Source organism: Leopardus geoffroyi, chromosome B2 (assembly GCF_018350155.1).
Source record: "Leopardus geoffroyi isolate Oge1 chromosome B2, O.geoffroyi_Oge1_pat1.0, whole genome shotgun sequence".
Taxonomy (NCBI): domain Eukaryota; kingdom Metazoa; phylum Chordata; class Mammalia; order Carnivora; family Felidae; genus Leopardus; species Leopardus geoffroyi.
In genome coordinates, this window is record NC_059332.1 from 68,691,910 (window position 1) to 68,711,344 (window position 19,435).

At 38.2% G+C, this 19,435-nt stretch overlaps 1 protein-coding gene across 3 annotated transcripts in view; it reads right to left on the reverse strand.

Annotated features, from left to right (window-relative positions):
* Window positions 1-19,435, reverse strand: part of IMPG1 (interphotoreceptor matrix proteoglycan 1) — a 137,375-nt gene that overhangs the window by 104,704 nt on the left and 13,236 nt on the right. The window contains exons 1-2 of one of the 3 annotated variants that reach the window (XM_045498831.1): window positions 4,737-4,845; window positions 1,504-1,737 (exon numbers count right to left, since the gene is read on the reverse strand). The exons of 1 other annotated variant lie outside the window; for it this stretch is intronic. In XM_045498831.1, coding sequence (XP_045354787.1) covers window positions 1,504-1,737; window positions 4,737-4,812 — 310 coding nt within the window. In that variant the 5' untranslated portion in view covers window positions 4,813-4,845. Of the gene's footprint in view, window positions 1-1,503; window positions 1,738-4,736; window positions 4,846-19,435 lie in introns of those variants that run through there. One more of the 3 variants, XM_045498832.1, reaches the window with a different exon arrangement.

The following is a 19,435-nucleotide window of genomic DNA, read 5'->3' on the forward strand; positions in this document are numbered from 1 at the left end:
ACTATGTATTTTACTTCCATCCATGAACAAATAACATGAAATATACCAGTGTCATTATCTGATCAATGTGTAAACACATTCAAAATGAATGGTTTATACATGATTGTCTTTTCTTCGCATGCCCAATGGCCTGTTTGCTTCCTGTGTCCATCAATAAGCGTTTACTCAGAAACTGCTATGCAGAGGGGCTATGCTAGGACCTAAGCATAATAATACAGTGTACTTTGTTTCCTATAATTAGAGTTCTCCTTCTGTGATCCAGTACTTGTCATTTCTCTGTGGATATGGCTTCTGTCAGAAAGCAAATATCTGTTCCACATAAAATAAGACATATGAGGAACATAAGGCTTGATATTTTTGAGACACTTATACCTCCAAAACCCAGTAAAAACTCCCCAGACTAACTCAATCTTTGTACATTTTACAGATGTAAATACTCAAGAATTTTGTAGGATGTTAGTATCATGAAATGGGTTCTCTGTTGTCATAATTCGTAATACATCGCAGGCTAGAATTGAACCAGCATGCTCTAGTTAATGGGCTTGAAATAGAGCAGGTTGTGCTTTTTAGGAATGGAAACAATTATCTAATGTGATGAATGAAGGTGGACATCAGAAAACCTCCTCAACTTTCACATGGAAGATGAATTGAATTTAGGTTTCAGTTAGATATTTTTGCACTATTTGGAGAAACCTGGGGGATTTAATAGTATCTACTAAAGGTTCTTTTTTGTTTTCTGTTTTTCATTTAAGGAAGAAGCCATGGGGACTTTTTCATCTGTAGTAAGTGAATGACAAGGATAGCCACTGATGGCTGTGGTATGCTTGAAGTCCATCATGATTTCTGAGAAAGCCCCAAGAATTCTGTTATGCTGTCTTGGGGTGAAAACTGTACTTTAACTCTGCTGGAAATCACAGTCATTGTGTTGTAAATCCTGATAACATCCCTGCATTATATCTCAGTAACCACTGTTAATTTGTGACTCCTGTGCACTTTGGATGTGCCTCCAGGTTTCCAAACTTCAGCACTTTTTGCTGGGTCAGCAATAAACAACTTAAACTCAACAAGAAAGGAGAGAGCATCTGGATTGTAATGTTGCTTTTGAAAAATGAAATCCTAAGTCATAAATCAACTTGCTCAGATTCCTGACGTTGCAATCATTCTGTGCTTCTTACTTAACAATGATAACATTAAAATTCAATATTGGGCTTTGGCAAAAATAAAACAAAGTGGTAATACCCAGAGGCCAAGGCCCCCTGGTGACTCATTAAGTGCCTTAATAGTTCTGGGTTGCACAAGACATCATTTTAAACATAAGAGCAAACATCTACCATAGTTTTGAATGTTTACTATTCATTACTCTCAGGTCACTTGACTGATTTCTGTAACTCTTGTGACTAATGAGAGACTCTGGAAGTTTTGGGCTAAAGACAATGTACGACTGAATGAAAAGGAAGGGATAAAAAGAATGAGAGGCTAAACAGGTTTCATCTCTTTCCTTACCTCTCAATCTATAATAAGCTTGAAGACTGGCTAAAATCTGTTTCATGGATTCCTGTGGACAGACTTTAACCCCGGCTGGGAAAAATGTTGATCTTTTGGGTCGATGCTTGGCCAAATCGAATATTCGTTTCATGGTTGACACTTGGTACATTTTTGTAGTACTTTCAGTTGTTTTGATTCTTGGGGCATTGTCTACATCTTTAGTTTCAGAATGGTATGTTTTAATGGAGAGATCTGTAAAAGAAAAATTGATTCCTGGTGAATATATACATTGATATATGTGAAACATATGATAAATGAATGGAACAAACTAAAAGTTATAATCCTCTGGTTTATTCAAGTTCTACTTTGGAGCAACTTCCGAATTCCAGTGACAAGGCATTTTCATAAATAAGGGAATAGCATAATGAGCCGATCAAGTGTATTTAAAAAAAAAAAACCAACATCTCAAATCATCTTGCCTTTAGGAACTGCCAAATATTGAAACCATTTCCCACACATCTCTAAAAATCACTCCCCACTTAGCACTCAAGCCTCCCGAGAGATGCCTCTTTTGATAGACATTATAATTCAAGTGGGGAAAGATAGCACATTGTGGTACCCAGAGGTACACTCTGGATGAGGAAGTGGAGAGCTTCTAAAAACCTATTGGGGGGGGGGGGGCGCCTGGGTGGCGCAGTCGGTTAAGCGTCCGACTTCAGCCAGATGTCGACTTCAGCCAGGTCATGATCTCGCGGTCTGTGAGTTCGAGCCCCGCGTCAGGCTCTGGGCTGATGGCTCAGAGCCTGGAGCCTGTTTCCGATTCTGTGTCTCCCTCTCTCTCTGCCCCTCCCCCGTTCATGCTCTGTCTCTCTCTGTCCCCAAAATAAATAAACGTTGAAAAAAAAAAAAAAACCTAGGGGGAAAAATGCAACAAACAACCTTCCTGCCTGTGAATGGCAGCACTAGGATTTCTGTGGGCGGGGCTCAGAGGGTGGCAATCTGGTAGCAATCTGGTGGAAAGTGAGTTGGGGCAAGGACACATCTTAGAGTCAACTTTACAGAGCAAGTTTGATATTTTATGGAGAGAGGTGAGAGGAATGAAAGGGAGTATGAAGAGATCAGGTTGGCAGAGGATTTAACTCCCTGAGCCATTTCATCCTGCTGGCACCGCTGTGTCTGTTAGGGTAAGGTCTACATTTTTAACTCTCTGGACCTCTTGTAACAATAACTTACATTCACGGAGTCCTTTCTTACTTCGAATGTTTTTCCTATGTGTCATATTATTTCACAAAACTCTACTGTGTTGATGAAACAGATTATATGTTTCTGGGTTTATCACACAGTAGGGTACTGAGGCTTGGAGGTGTTGGAGCATGTTAATAGGGGTCAGATCTCAATTACCTCTCTCCCACTCCACCTCTTTCCTTTTATGTCTTCCACTTAAGAAAGGAATAATTGATGAACAGTTGAGACCCTAACCATGGGGCTTACTGAGACTTCTATTCCCATTTTACTAAAGAAGCATCTCAAACTCTAATCTTCTGGCATAGACAAGAGAATCAAGCAGAAATCCAAGTAGGGCAGCTGCGGAGGAACTCAAATCTTGCCACAAAGCATAAAAGTCCCTCCTTCATTACAGGAAATGGACTGAGTCCTGTGGGAACACATATTCTCTGTCATTATGAGGCGTCTTAGAGTACTCTGTCAATCTTGGACAGTGATAAATTCCCAGGAATCTCCAGGAAGAAAGGGAGCTTATGGATTAATTTGCTCACCCAGCCACACATCTAACCAATAAATCATCATCTCTGAGTAGAATGCAGGCATCAGCAACTTTTGAAGGTCTCTAGGTGATTCTAATATGCATGCAGGTTTGGGAAACCACTGCTCTAAGGATCTGTAAGAGCATTTTCAGGGGACAAGTCAAGACAACCCATGTCAAAATGGCTTAAACAATAAGGAAGTTATTATCACATAGAAAGGAAAGCTAATGGTAAGGAATGCCTGGTGAAAACAAAGCTCTGACTCTGCCTTTCTGCCACTGTCTCACTCTCTTTGTTCAGTCCCCTCACGTGGTGATTATATCTGTAGGCTGGCTTCCACTGAATTAAACATGCTTGCCCTTGTTCATTTTGAAAAATAACCTTTCCCTACAGTGTGGCTGACTTATGCCACATGCCTGGACCAATACCAGTTGCCAAGGGATATACCAGTGCTATTGGCTTGAGTTGAGTGATCACAGAGTAGGGGACTGAAATTACCCTGAGTGGCTCATTCTAACTGTGGAGGAGGTGGAGGCCATTTTCCTTGAGTTAGGCTGGCTGCATGGCTGAGTGGAAGGTGCCCACTGAACACTGGCAAGTGCAAGAAGGAGACAGGAGCTGAGTATACAGTGCTCACTGAAGCTGGTAAAATGGGAATTTTAGTTTAGGAATGTTAATTTCTAATAACCTTTCACACACTCACAGATTTCAGTGTAGGTCACAGAAAAAAAGTTTTTGTAATTACAATTCATTTGCCACTAAGATTAGAAAAAAAAATGTGGGTCATTAGATAATTCTAGGCCTATCCAGTATGGTAAGCACAGACCATGCTTTGGGAAACTGTACTCTTCATTCATCCTGCACATCTTCTCACAGTGCCTGCCTGTAATGTTGGTCCTGCTTTCCACTTTGTCACCCCTACAATATCCTGCCCTTTGGGGTTGGTCTGGTTCTTACTTTGTTTTTTAAAAATGTTTATTTATTTATTTTAAGAGAGAGAGAGATGGAGAGTGGGCAGGGGAAGGGCAGAGAGAGAGGGAGAGAAAAAATCCCAAGCAGGCTCTGTGCTGTCAGCGCGGAGCCTGATGTGGGGCTTGATTCACAAACCATGAGCTCATGGCCTGAGCCGAAATCAAGCGTGGGATGTTTAACCGACTGAGCCACCCAGGTGCCACCTGTTCTTGCTTTTTAAAAACTTTTTTTTTTTTTTTCAACGTTTATTTATTTTTGGGACAGAGAGAGACAGAGCATGAACGGGGGAGGGGCAGAGAGAGAGGGAGACACAGAATCAGAAACAGGCTCCAGGCTCTGAGCCATCAGCCCAGAGCCCGACGCGGGGCTCGAACTCACGGACCGCGAGATCGTGACCTGGCTGAAGTCGGACGCTTAACCGACTGCGCCACCCAGGCGCCCCTGTTCTTGCTTTTTAATGTTATGCTCTGTTAGAACCCGCTGAATAATTTGCTTTGGGAATAGTATTTACTCCACCTTGGCTCTGGGAACAGTGCCCCTGTCCTGGAATTGTTCCTACTTGGATTCTTCTGGATCTTAACACTTTGCTCATATCCAGGCTTGCTCACATAGGACTGCTTGATCCAGGTCTTTGGACTTCATTCTACCAGGATAGGATTAGAAGGAGGTGAAAAAGTTCCAGATTTGCTCTGTGTCCCAGAATCCCATGAGCTCTGACCTGTTCCTTTTTCCCCACTGGGATCAATCTTCCCTATTCTTCACATGTCAAATACACATAGCCAGTGATCAACAATGAGGGTGAATTAGGGTGAAGTGAGACTTGGTTTGCTTGGGATATCCTGGTGTATTTGGAGCTATCCCTTCATTCTCAAATGTATCCCTGTTTGGAAAGTACATTATATGGTCACTGAATTTTTAATATCTCCTTGGTAAGGGAGACCCATGGCAAATATCCTACAAATGATTGTCTCCCTCATCTAGGAAGCACTTTGTTTCACTTTAAAAATCTCTACTTAGGTAATTCTTTGTGTTGAAAATTACCTTCCTGTAGCTTCTGCACAGTAGTCCTATCTCTGCCCTCTGGAATAGCAAAGGTCAAGTTGACAGTGCCTCATATTTCCTCTATGCTATGCATTTCTCTACTTTAGGTTAACCATCTTCCACCTTTCTCTGGTGTCCTTTCTCACATGAGTAATAGACACTTCAGCCTGTGTTCCTCTAGACACATAGAAATGACCACTGGGGATCATTTGTGATGATACTATCACTTGGGCAGGGATCAGAATCTTCTGCCTGTGTCTTGACCCTAAGTCATCACTAGAAAAGAGGTAGGCAAAGTCTCTGAGAACACAGACTAAGGGTTACCTGTGTTCAAAAATATTTATAGAAGAGGCCACACTTACAAAGTCTGTGTCTTTCCCAAAGAATTCAAGTAAAATAAACCCAAAATTTAAAGATTGAAACATGGAATGTTACAGATTTCAATGAGGTAAAAAGAGCTGATATTTATTGGTGCTAATGAAAGCACTCTTTGGTAAAGCAATGAGATCACGTTAGATGCTGTCCTCCATGTTGCATAAATAGTAATGTTGAAATTGAACTGAACTTTGATTCTCTGGATGTATTTTCATGTGTCTGATACTTTTAGTTTATATAAGTATTTAGAAAGAATAGGTAAAAGTTTAACGAGAATGAATTGATAGTTAAATGACCTGCTATAAAAAGGAAGCATATTTAATAAAAGATTAGAAAATTTTTTCAGGCAGAAAATCCTTGACAAAACATGAGTATAACCTGTATGTTGATGAATTGGCTGCCATCAACAACTATTTCTGGGTGAAGTTCAGAGTTACAAAGAAAAAGAAGGGCAAAGTGGTTTCAGAAAAAAACAAACAAAAACTCTGTATCTTTTCCAGAATACAATATAATAAGAATTTGGACAAAAATAAATACAATTGTACTATATTATATTGTAGATTAATCACCAGGAAAACAGTCTAAGCCAATAGTTTTTGGAAACAGTCATCTCATTGAATGAGGAAAAGAAAAAAATGGAAATTAATATATTTGAATATTCAGAGCTTCTAAATACACATGAGAGACAGCTAATATTCATTGCTTACTTTCTAAATTTAATTTAAATATGTTCATTATTTACGAAAGAAAAATGTAGTAGCAACAGAAATTATATGTTGCTTGTTTATTCAAAATGTTTTGATAACACCAGTGGTACACAGGGCCTTTGCTCTGTGACTCACTAGCTATACAGTTGGAAGCACTTGACCTGTCTGTGCCTGAGTTTCCTCACCTGTAGAATGGGGAGTGGTGGTGCCTCTCCTCCAGGTCTTCTGTGATATTAGTAAATGAGTTACCACCTGGGCAGCACTTAAAACAGCATTATGCACAGGGTAAGTGCTCAATAAAAACTCCTTTATTCAACAGTCTATGCATTTCACTCCCTGGTATTACTTTTCCTTCTAAACATGTTCTTTGTGACACTTCTCCTTAGTCCTTAGACAAGACTATGCTCATCCTGGAAGACTTCCTGTACTTCCATCCTTCAGTGCTCACCTCCTATTTGTTTGTTCCCTCATATTGGCAGGCCCTTCTTTTCCTTCTTCCTTCATGGGCCAGTTTCTAAGCTTTCTTTCCTTTTCCACTAAGCTTTCTCAGACCCCATATTCAGAATTCATTTATTGTTCTCTTGTATTTCATTTGTCCTGTCCACCTACATTATTGCAACCTCCCTTTTAAATTTCTTCTCTCTGCTACAGTGTCTAATATCAGAGATTTTGAGCACAGTCATCTTATTAAAGATAATATCCTAAGTGAAAAGATAAATAAAAAATTCCTCTGTGAATGAAACTCAAAAGAACAGAAAGGAGATGGGTTATGCATAAAGTGTATTTTAGTAAAGTCAGCATTCCCAGGTACTTTCAATTTATCCAAGAGTAAATAAATAATAATAAATGGAAACAATTAAGACCATGGGTGTCAATGTGAAAGAATATTAATATTGCTTGGCTCTTTAGGATGACAAGTCCTCAATTCCCTTGCCCCTGAATAATTGTGCTTGATAGGTAAAACTTTATGTTAAATTCAGCCCTCTTCCTACTCCTCACTTTGTACCCTTGTAGCTGAACGTGGATGGAGAAAAATAACCATTTGGACTCACTTAAAAAATTTTTTTAAAGTTTATTTATTTTGAGAGAGAGAGAGTGAGCAGGGGAGGGGCAGAGAGAGAGAGAGAGAGAGAGAAAGAGAGAGAGAGAGAATTCCAAGCAGGCTCTGTGCTGTAAGCATGAAATCTGACATGGGGCTGGGACTCATGAACCGTGAGATCATGATCTGAGCCAAAAGCAAGAGTCAGATTCTTAACCAACTGAGCCACTCAGGTGCCCCCAGACTCATGTTAAATTTATGATCCATAAGTAGCATCACACTATGTTTCCCTGGTCCACTGAGTTTCTCACTCTCCAGGAGAACTACATACAACTTTTCTCAGATTTGCTGCACTTCTGGCCAATTCTCACTTTTAGCTGATGACCTGGTTCCACATTTTCCTGAGAATGAGGGGAGCAAGAAGAGAACTTTATCAATGCCCAGCATTGCATCTGCTCACTGACTGCATCTGCATTCACATACTCTGCTTTCCTTCCTGTGACTATTTGATGAGCAGTCTATTCCTATTCAAGGCCAATTCCTTTACTTGTGTACTGTCTGTATCCCATCCTTTTACACCTCTTGAGGACATTCTTCCAGAAACTCTTCTATCACTTGCCTATGTTGGTATTTCCCTTCTTCATGCTGGATTACTCCTATCAGCCTACAAACACGCTATTACTTTTCCTTCTACTTAAAGGATTCTCTTGATGCCATTTCCCCTCTAGCTATTGATCCATTTTTTTTTCCATTCCACAGCAAAAGTCGTTGAAAGATCTGGCTTTACTGCTTTTCCTAAAACAAAGTAAGGTCCTATATGGGTGAAGATTCCTCTGATACCACACATAAAAGTATCAACATTTCCTCCCTTCATTCTCTTTTTTCCTCTATTTTTTAATTTTTTTTTTATTTTTTAGAGGCTTGCAATGTGTGCTCATAGAGCCTGGTGTATTCAACATGCTAATGTGCCACCTCACCAGATGGTGTCGCTATCTAACACATAATGTATACTGAAAAGGGAATGTTGGAAAATCAACTGCTATTATCACTTCTTTGAGTTTGGGATTATACATGTTGAGTACATTTGTTGATGGGAGTGATGGTGACAGTGGTGATTTCTCAGCAAAAGAGACCATTTGAGGAAGGGCTGAGGCAGCATGGTGGGATGGGCTCACAATGAATTGGGAGGTTCTCATAAAAGGTGTGGCAGGAAATATTTAGGTGGGCAGGAAATATTTAGGTGGGTGTCCATGGGCAGGGCTCCTTCCAGCAGGCTAAGAAAAGTGGTTAACACCGAAAGTTTAAATTGGGGAAAAACTTTCCCCTTAAGGTCAGGAACAAGACAGGGATGTCCACTCTTGCAACTGTTATTCAACATAGTATTGGAAGTCTTAGCCTCTGCAAAGAAATAAAAGGCATCCAAATCGGCCAGGAGGAGGTCAAACTTTCACTCTTTGCAGACAACATGATACTCTATATGGAAAACCTTAAAGATTCCACCAAAAAACTGCTAGAACTGATTCATGAATTCAGCAAAGTTGCAGGATATAAAATCAATGCACAGAAATCAGTTGCATTTCTATATACCAACAATGAAGCAACAGAAAGAGAAATCAAGGAATCAATCCCATTTACAATTGCACCAAAAACCATAAAATACCTAGGAATAAATCTAACCAAAGAGGTGAAAAATCTATACACTGAAAACTATATAAAGCTTATGAAAGAAAATGAAAACGACACAAAAAACTGGGAAAAGATTCCATGCTTCTGGATAGGAAGAAAAAATATTGTTAAAATGTCAATACTACCCAAAGCAATCTACATATTCAATGCAATCCCTATCAAAATAACACAAGCATTCTTCACAGAGCTAGAACAAATAATCCTAAAATTTGTATGGAACCAGGAAAGACCCTGAATAGCCAAAGCAATCTTGAAAAAGAAAGCCAAAGCATTCTTGAAAAAGAAAACCAAAGCTGAAGTATCACAATCCCTCTCAAGCTGTATTACAAAGCGATAATCAACAAGACAGTATGGTACTGGCACAAAAACAGACACTCTGATCAATGGAACAGAATACAGAACTCAGAAATAGACCCACAAATGTATGGCCAATTAATCTTTGACAAAGCAAGAAAGAATATCCAATGGAATGAAGACAGTCTCTTCAGCAAGTGATGCTGGGAAAACTGGACAGCAACATGCAGAAGAATGAACCTGGACCACTTTCTTACACCATACACAAAAATAAACTCAAAATGGATGAAAGACCTAAATGTAAGGTGGGAAGCCATCAAAATCCTCAAGGAGAAAGCAAGCAAAAACCCCTTTGATCTTGGCCACAGCAACTTCTTACTCAACACGTTTCCGGAGGCAAGGGAAACAAAAGCAAAAATGAACTATTGGGACCTTATCAAAATAAAAAGCTTCTGCACAGCAAAGGACACAATCAGCAAAACTAAGAGGCAACTGACAGAACGGGAGAAGATATTTGCAAACGACGTATCAGATAAAGGGTTAGTGTCCAAAAATCTATAAATAACCTATCAAACTCAACACCCAAAAAACAAATAATCCAATGAAGAAATGGACCAAAGACATGAATAGACAGCTCTCCAAAGAAGACATCCAGATGGCCAACTGACACATGAAAAAATGCTCAACATCACTCATCATCAGGGAACTACAAATCAAAACCACAATGAGATACCACCTGTCAGAATGGCTAACATTATTAACTCAGGCAACAACAGATGTTGGCCAGGATGTGGATAAAGAGGATCTCTTTTGCATTGCTGGTGGGAATGCAAGCTGGTGCAGCCACTCCGGAAAACAGTATGGAGGTTCCTCAAAAAATTAAAAATAGAACTACCCTATGACCTAGCAATTGCCCTATTAGGTATTTATCCAAGGGATACAGGTATGCTGTTTCGAAGGGACACATGCACCCCAATGTTTCTAGCAGCACTAATGCTAATCAACATTAGTCAAAGTATCAAAAGAGCCCAAATGTCCATTGATGGATGAATGTATAAAGAAATGTGGTGTGTGTGTATATATATACATACACAATGGAGTATTACTCGGCAATCAAAAAGAATGAAATCTTGCCATTTGCAACTACATGGATGGAGCTAGAGGGTATTATGCTAAGTGAAATTAGTCAGTCAGAGAAAGACAAACATCATTATGACTTCAGTCATATGAGGACTTTAAGACACAGAACAGATGAACATAAGGGAAGGGAAGCAAAAATAATATAAAAACAGGGAGGCAGACAAAACATAAGAGGCTCTTAAATATGGAGAACAAACAGGGTTACTGGAGGGGTTGTGTGAGGGGGGATGGGCTAAAGGGGTAAGGGACATTAAGGGATCTACTCTTGAAATCATTGTTGCACTATATGCTAACTAATTTGGATGTAATTTAAAAAATAAAATTAAAAAAAAGTTTACATTGGGAAGATCTTTTTTTTTCCTTTAGCCTCTCTACCCTGGAGCTAACCCAAATCCTGCAATCCAGTATAGCTATGACAAGTTTAGAAATTTCCAAATATATAGAAAAGGAAATTAATGAAATGACCACTAGATTCAAATACTAAATTAAAGCATTAATTTATTCTAAGGAAAAATCAACTATGTCCAAGGGTGAAGTGGCAGGTCAGAAATACTAGGCTTTTGATTCCTCATATACTGTTTTAAAATTAGATTGACTAAGCATATCTACATGCTAATGTGAAAGCTAGCCCTTCAGTCAAAAGTATTTTTTCCACTTTAGGTTGTAGGCTGGTGGCCATGTGGCCTTGATGTTGACTGGCATCCTGGAAGCCATGATAGTTCACTTCACCTCCCTGTCATATCTGCAAAGAGTTTATTTTTTTCCTTTCTGTACCAAAGTTGGCCTCCAGCTGTAGGCTGCTTATGAAGTTTTCATTTTAAGTAAGGCTCAGTTTTGCCCACCAATCAGTCTCTTTCTTGGTTATATATTCAAGTGGATCCTTATCAACCCGTTTGGACCACTCCTTATCAAACTCTTTTCCAGAAGGATATTTTCCAGCCATCTAACCCTGCAGGTTTACAATATAGTATTACTGTACACATATTGTGACGATAAAACAGACAACAGGAAAAGGAGAATGGGGCTTTTCCGGCAGCATTGTTATGAAAGCAACAGTCACTGGTACAAGCACTTAGCGAACCCATTATGTTTCCTAAGGGAGAAGGCCGGAATGCCTTAATGAATGAATTAACAGAAGTAGAGACAAAAATTACTGGAATTCCTATAGAACAAAAATCTCCATTTGAAGAACAGAATTCCACAGAGAGAAAGTAGATAACATTTCAGGACCAAATCAATGACTGGAAATTTTCAAAAATAATTATTTAATCTTGCATAAACTTTCCTGATCTAACTCCTCCACCCCTTGTGGGGAGAGATAGAACGGCATATTGAGAAGGGGAGGGGTGTCAAAGATGACTGGCCTCTCTGTCCTGGGAGAGGAGAGAAACACAATGGAAGTACTTGTCATAGTGTTTGGTGTGAAGGTCTCAGAACACAGCTGCTTTCATCTAAAGCAGGGCATCGGTTTATAATGGACCCTGGCTGAGGTCCACACACAGCCACTACCAGTTCAAGGGCACTGTCCCTACTGTAATTCCAGAACCACACGCATGCCCTTGACTCTCAAGTGTTCTCAAGGTACATGGTATTTGGTCACAGATTGTGGGAACTACAAGATGAACACATTGCTACTGTATAGAGGGCTAAATTTACTTGAGAATTTTAGCAGGAAAGTTTAAAATGTTAAGAACTATAAGTGATTTTCATATGAATACATAAGCAAAATCAGCAAAATCCTTTTTCCCCCAAATAAGCCAGTCTTGAAAGTTAAGAAAAGTAGGATATTTCTAGAAGCTGTGATTAACTGCAAAGTATATTACTTTGAACAAATGGCAAAGGGAGTTGGTTTAGTGCTACGGTCATGTAAACAGAATGTGAAACTGAGGTGAGAACAAGTATGTTCAAGTTGCTCGCCAGCCTAGCTGAGGCTTGTTTTCAGCTGAAAAGAAACCCGCATTTTCTCTAACAACGGGATTTTTTAGTACCCCTCAAATCATCCTGGGTAGGCAGCTACCCTTTCCATGTAAATGTGGGACCAATTCCATTAAGCCACTTTTAATCATCTCATCCCTCCATTAACTTAAATTCTACTAACCTTTTTTCCTTTCTTCTGCTTCCCAATTTCTAAAGGATCATGTATACTTTTTGGCACAATCTCCATAGGTTTCAGAACTCCTTCAAGAGTTTAAATAAATACACAGGTTATGGACAAGAGAAACATAATGGAATATTACTAGTAAGTCTGATATGTGGATGCCCAGTTGCAATTGTACCTCACAAATGTATGGGACATTGCAGTTTAGAGCATTTCTTGAGCACAGCTTGATGCAAATATTGAATGGCATGGAAACCAAAGGGTTACACTTGAACAGTACCAGGTAATTCATAAGCCAGAGGCAGACCGAGGCCATGATCTGCTTGGAAGTGGGTGAAGAAGACAAGTGGCAGGAATTCATAGAGACCTACCAAGAGCTTACAGAAAAATTCCCCCCAATTCAGGAGTTAGCAAACTCTAGAGGCTGGGGGTGCTCTATAAAATATCAGGGAACAGGAATGTGGATTTCCTTATGAGACACATTAATGATATGTGCCAAATCCCCACTTTCCTTTTGGTTCCAGCTGTGCTGGGTTGCTGGACCATGGGATATCTTTCTCCTTGCGTTTCCAGGGGTGCTATATACTTGGAACATAGTTATTAGAATATTACAATGTCTAAAGTATTCATAGTAGAATTAGTTCTATTTAGCTCAGTATCTCTGTTTTCTAAATTTTTTTGCTGCTTGTGATTTTAATATTGCAAACCATGAAACACACTATTCCTATTTTTAGCGCTCTCATGCAGACCTGACCTTGGAGTATATGAAAGTTCTGAGTAGAGAGAGAATTGCATGTATAGCATTGGTGCATATATTTCCACACAAAAGTGATATTTTTAACTGCTCAAGAACAGAATTGGAGTAGAGTCAATCAACAGAAACAGCTGTAAATCTCTGCTTGTTAAACTTTCTGAGGCACAAGGACCTATGTTCATGTAGAGAGGAAAGATGAACTTTGTTTTGAGTACCTGTGGGATTGAAGTTATAGTAAGATAGTTCTGCTTTTTTGAGTCACTTCCTGAACTTGGGCAGATAATCTCTATATGTGTTAGGTTTCTAACTTAAAAAGGGTATGATAGTAATTCAAAAACCATAGTTTTGGATTAGTATGTTCCATGTAATATTTGGCACACATTAAATGCAAATGGACAAAATACTCCTGTTAAAAGCAGAGATTGTCAGACTGCATTAAAAATAATATCCCACTCTATGCTGTTTTCAGAGATACATCTAAATGGAAAGACATAGAGAAGTTGAAATTAAAAGGGTGGAAAAAAGTAATAACATGCTAACACTATCCAAAGGAAAGTTGGTATGGTTATATTAATATTGAAGGAAGTCAGAGCTATGCTGGTAAATATTTAATAACCAGTTCTTGGGGATAGATGAGAAGGCCTGATTTGTAGCATTCGCCAAAATCCATGTGTTAATATTCTTTCATGGCTGATTTCAAGCTACTGACGTGACATTACCAAGCACTAACTTGTGAAAAGATGTATGTAATTGGCTCCTATAAGTTAGTAAGAGTCAGTTCCAGGATACTAGTGGATAAAGTTTCTTATTTGGCAGAAGGTATTACAAAGAAAAAGTAATATCATATTGATAAGAGTTTAAAAGTCATCAGAAAGAGGTAACAAGTTGTAATTTTATGCACTTAATATTATGACTTCAAAATATAAAATAGGTTGACAGAATAATAAAGAATAATAAGGAAAGTAAACAACAATAATAGCAGGTAAATTTTAAGGATCTTGCTTGGTAATTGATAGAAAAAGCAGATAAAATAAATAAGAATATAGATGATGGAAAACATGAGTAAACTTGACCTAATGGACACATGTGGAACATTTTAAAATAAAGACAATATGTAACATATAACATGTTATATATTTATAGTATAAAATATTCCTTCTTTTCAAGCACAGGGACAACATACGCAGGTATTGACTATATACTGAATTCTAATGCATGTACATTATATTCTCAGCCCAATAGAGAAGTAAGCTAAAAATCAATTTTAAAAAACAATCAGAATATCTCCATGTATTTGGAAACTAAAAAAAAAAATCCTTATAAAAAACCCATGACAAGGGAGTAATAATGCTACATAGTAGAAATATTTTTATCAAATGATAAATATCAGGGAACATTTTATCAGATGATAAAAATACTGCATAATAAAACTGTGGAATATGGCAACATGGCAATATCAGTATTTGAAAGGTAAATTTATCTTATGAGAATGCTTACTTTAGAAAAAGAAAAAAAAGCTAAATATTAGTGAGCTAAATCCATCTCAAGAAGTTAGAAAAAGAAAACAAAAATAAACTCAAAGAAAATACAAGAAAACAGAGAAGAATAGAGATTAAGAAAATGTAAAACATAAGATAATAACATAAAGAAAATATAAAAGCTAAAAAATTTCTCCTTTGAAAAAGCTAATGAAAAACAAGAAAAAATAAGATTGACGAAGTAAGCAAAAGACACAATCCTATCAGGATAGCAAAAGGAGGACATCATTACATTTTCTATAGCCATGAAAAAACACAAGAGGATATTATGAATAATGTTGTCAATAAATTTGAAATTTTATATGAAATGGATACATTTCTAGAAATATACAAGGTACCGAAACTAATATAAAAAAGATTGGAAATCTCATTACTATTATAACCTATAAAAAAGTTGAGTCAGCAGTCAAATATCTTTCCATAAATATCATTCTCTAGCTTTATCAGAGAGTTCTATCAAATATTTAAAAAAAAAGACAAACTTCATTTTCATACAAAGTCTTACAAAACTTGCCAAGGAAACTGGGGGATAAAGAATAATGATCCACTCTTGCATATGAATATGAATGCAATAATTTGAAATAAGATATTAGCAAATGGAATCCAGCAGTGTGTGAAAAACGGTCATGACCAAGTTGGATTTATCTCAGGAATGTATCTCAGGATTTAATATTTGAAAATTGATTAAGGCAAGTTATTACATTAATGAATTAAAAGAGAAAAACCAGCTGGTAATCTAAATAGATATAGAAGTGTACGCTATCTTTCCATATTCATTAATGATTAAAACTCTTAGGAATAGAAGGGAACTTTAAAGGAAAACCCTGGTATAGGGCATTTACAAAAACAAAACATGCAAAATGTAAAGCAAGCATCATACCCAAGTAAAGTATGAAAGCATTCCCTTTATGATCAGTAACAAGGTAAGAATGTGCTCAGTCACCATTTGTCTTTAATATGCTGGATGGGTTACTAGGAACTGTAAGAAAATATAAAAAATAAAACATACAAAGACTGAAAAATAAGAACTCAAATTTTCTTTATTCATGAATGAAAAAAATTTAATTATTTACATTAAAAAAATTTTAACTCCAAACAGTTGCTAGTGAATTTTCAGAATTAAGATTTTTCAGCAAAGCTAAGGGATATAAAACCAATTATTTTTCTACATAGAAAATGTAATAAGAATGTCATTTACATGATCACAATTAATATAAAGTAGCTGGGGATAAGTCCAACATATGTAAGCCCTTTAATGAAATAAGCCTGCAATTTTATTGTAAGATAATAATGAAAGGAGAGATATTCCATGCTCTTAGATAAGAAGACTTAACATTACAAGGTATCAGCTGTCCCATATTAATCTACAGATTCAACACAATTTCTTCCTTTTTTTTAATGTTTATTTATTATTGAGAGACAGAGAGACACAGAGCGTGAGCAGGGAAGGGGTAGAGAGAGGGGGAAACACAGAATCTGAAGCAGGCTCCAGGCTCGGAGATGTCAGCACAGAGCCCAATGTGGGGCTCGAACTCCCAGACTGTGAGATCATGACCTGACCCGAAGTCGGACGCTTAACCGACTGGGCCACCCAGGTGCCCTTAGATTCAACACAATTTCAATCTCCTTAATAAAGTGTTTTGTAGAACTTGGTGAGCTAATTTTAAAATCTATTATGTAAGAGTGGAGGGTCAAGAATAGCTTAGACACTCCTGTAAAAAAGAGAACAAAGCCAGGGACACATGGTTATAGGATATCAAGATTATTATAAGTTTGTAATAATTAAAGCAACGTACTATTGGCTAAGGGATAAAAAAAAATGGACAAAATCATGTTCATGAGAGAAGGGATATCACAGAGCAGAGAGGAAAGCAGAAATTATCCAGTAAATGGTGCTAAAACAATTGATTATCCATATGGAAAAAAAAAAGAAATTCTCTTTTCACTACATCACTCTCTTTCTCTCTCTGTCTCTCTCACACACACACAAAATCAATTTCAGTGGCTTAAATATGAACAGAAAAACTATACGATTTGTGTAAGACAATATAAAAGAATATTTTCATGACTTCAAGCTAGGGAAGGTTTTTTTTGAAGCAGGACAGAAAATCCTCACAAACTATGAAGTTAAAGGATGATAAATTCCACTCCATAAAAATGAAGAATGTCTGCTCATCAGAGGTTACTGTTAAGAAAGTAAGAAGATAAGCTACAAACTGGGAGAAGATATTTGAAAGGTATGCAACTGCAGGACTAATATTCATAACTTTCAAAGAACTGTTCTAAGTCAGTAAGAAAAGATATACATCCTAATGAAAAAATGGGCACGATTTTTGTGTAAGCATTTTGTAGAAAAGGAACAATATAGGAAAAGATACTGAAACTCATTAATAATGAGGGAAATACAAAATAAAACCTCAATGAAATACTATTTCACTACCACCCTCTCCTCACCAAAGATTGGTAAAATAATAATAATAAAAAAAACGAAACGAAACGAAACTAAATAAATAAATCAGGCAATACCAATATGAAGTGTGTTGAGTATCTGGAACAAAAGGACTTCTCACTCAAAATGGCACAAACAGTTAGGAAAACAGTGTGGTGTCACCTGGCAAAATTGAAAACACACCTGCCTCATGACAACAATCTCCTACTTAGAAGGGAGACAGAGAGCCAATGAGAGTCCCAGACTCTGGAAACCTCCTGCCTGCTGTGAGCCTCAGAGGACACATACAAAAGTGCAACAGCCAAGTCCATCAACAGAACAATGACTACAGGTGGTATCCTGCACCATCTCAGGCCCTCTTAGCCTCACCACTCTCTCAGGCCAGCTCTTCACAAACTCTGATCCACCACAGGAGACACAGCCCCCAGCTCTTTGCCTCATAGATGTTTCATGGTGTCTGTTTTCTCCTGCCCCAGGATTTTCTGTTGCTGCTGGGGCATGAGAAACATCAGGACCCGCCCACTGTCCATAGATGCACACACGTCTACTATGCAGGAAAATGCTAATAATCGCCTTTGAGGCAAATTTTGAGATCTTTTCTATTTACCAGCAAGGCTCCCACCCTGAAAATGCACTCCTTAATGAAGAATAACAGGTAAACTTTTGTCTCAGGGTCTGCTAAATGCAACAATGTGGATGAATCTTAAAAACATAATGTTGAGGAGTGCCTGGGTGGCTCAGCTGGTTAAGCGACCAACTTCAGCTCAGGCCATGATCTCATGGTTCTTGAGTTCGAGCCTCACGTGGGGCTCTCTGTTGTTAGTGCACACCCCACTTCAGATCCTCTGTCCTCCTCTCTCTCTGTCCCTCCCCCGCTCATGCATGTGCTCTTTCTCTTAAAAATAAACATTAACTCCCCCCGCCCCCCACCAAACCATAATGTTGAGACAAAGAAGTCAGTCTTAGGAGAACACACACAGCGTGATATTTTTTTTAATATAAGAATCACAGAGAAAACCAAGAAATATATTATTTAAAGAATACATTTATAACTGGATTAGCACAAAATTCATGACTGTGTCTACTTTTGGCACAGAGCAAAGGGGCAGAGACCCTGGAAGAGCAAAGAACTTCTAAGATACCATCAATGGCTTATTATTTAATCTGGAAGATGACCATTTTATACTATTCTCCAGATGTCACAGATACGTTTTGTACATTCTTAACATATATTTATGAGGTAAGGAGATCTACAGAAAGCAATGAGTGTCGCCCATGGAGGAGGACTCAAGCAGTCTCTACAAGTGTGGCTGGAGAGGAAGGTGGAGGCCAGATCACCAGGACCCTCAAGTGAAATTACCAGACTTCATTCTGAAGGCATTGAGGGGAATTTGGAAGTTCTATTCTTTACTCTTTCTTTTCCCCCAAGCAGTGAATGTGGTAAACAATGAATAACAAAGCTAGTTAAAGCTCAAGAAATACGAGCCATGTCTGGGATAAGTATTGACAAGATATGCCACTGACTGACTAGGTATCATGGGCATAGGAAATGGAGAGGTCAAAGGTCAGAACGAGAGGAGTCTGTTATCCATAGTCCCACGGCAATGAGGATGAAAAGGCGAAACTGGATTAGAGAAGTGCTGTGTGCTGAAATCGATAATGCTGTGGCGTGCTGGATGAAGCAGGTTCACATCGGCTCCCAGCTCCTGAGAGCCGAATGTGCACACTCACGTTAGGTGTTGTCATGTTGGTAGATTGAAGCTAGCCGTGGCAAAAGTGTTTATTTACACTATGGATACTGACAAACACTATGACTAAAACTTTTTATCTCTTGAAGAGAATGTTGCTGAACATTCATCAGCAGAGCATTTGATAGGATTAGATGACAACCTGGATTTGAAGAGGATGTTGTCTTACATGATACCCAAAATTCCTGACTTTAGAGATAGAAGATGATAAAATGACATGGACACAATTCAGGAAGCAGAGGTTTATGCTAGAAAAGGGGATTCTGATGATATGACTGAGAACAAGATGGACATGGTTCCCGCCCTCATGAAGCATTTAATTGAGTTTTAAGAGTGTGCATTAGGA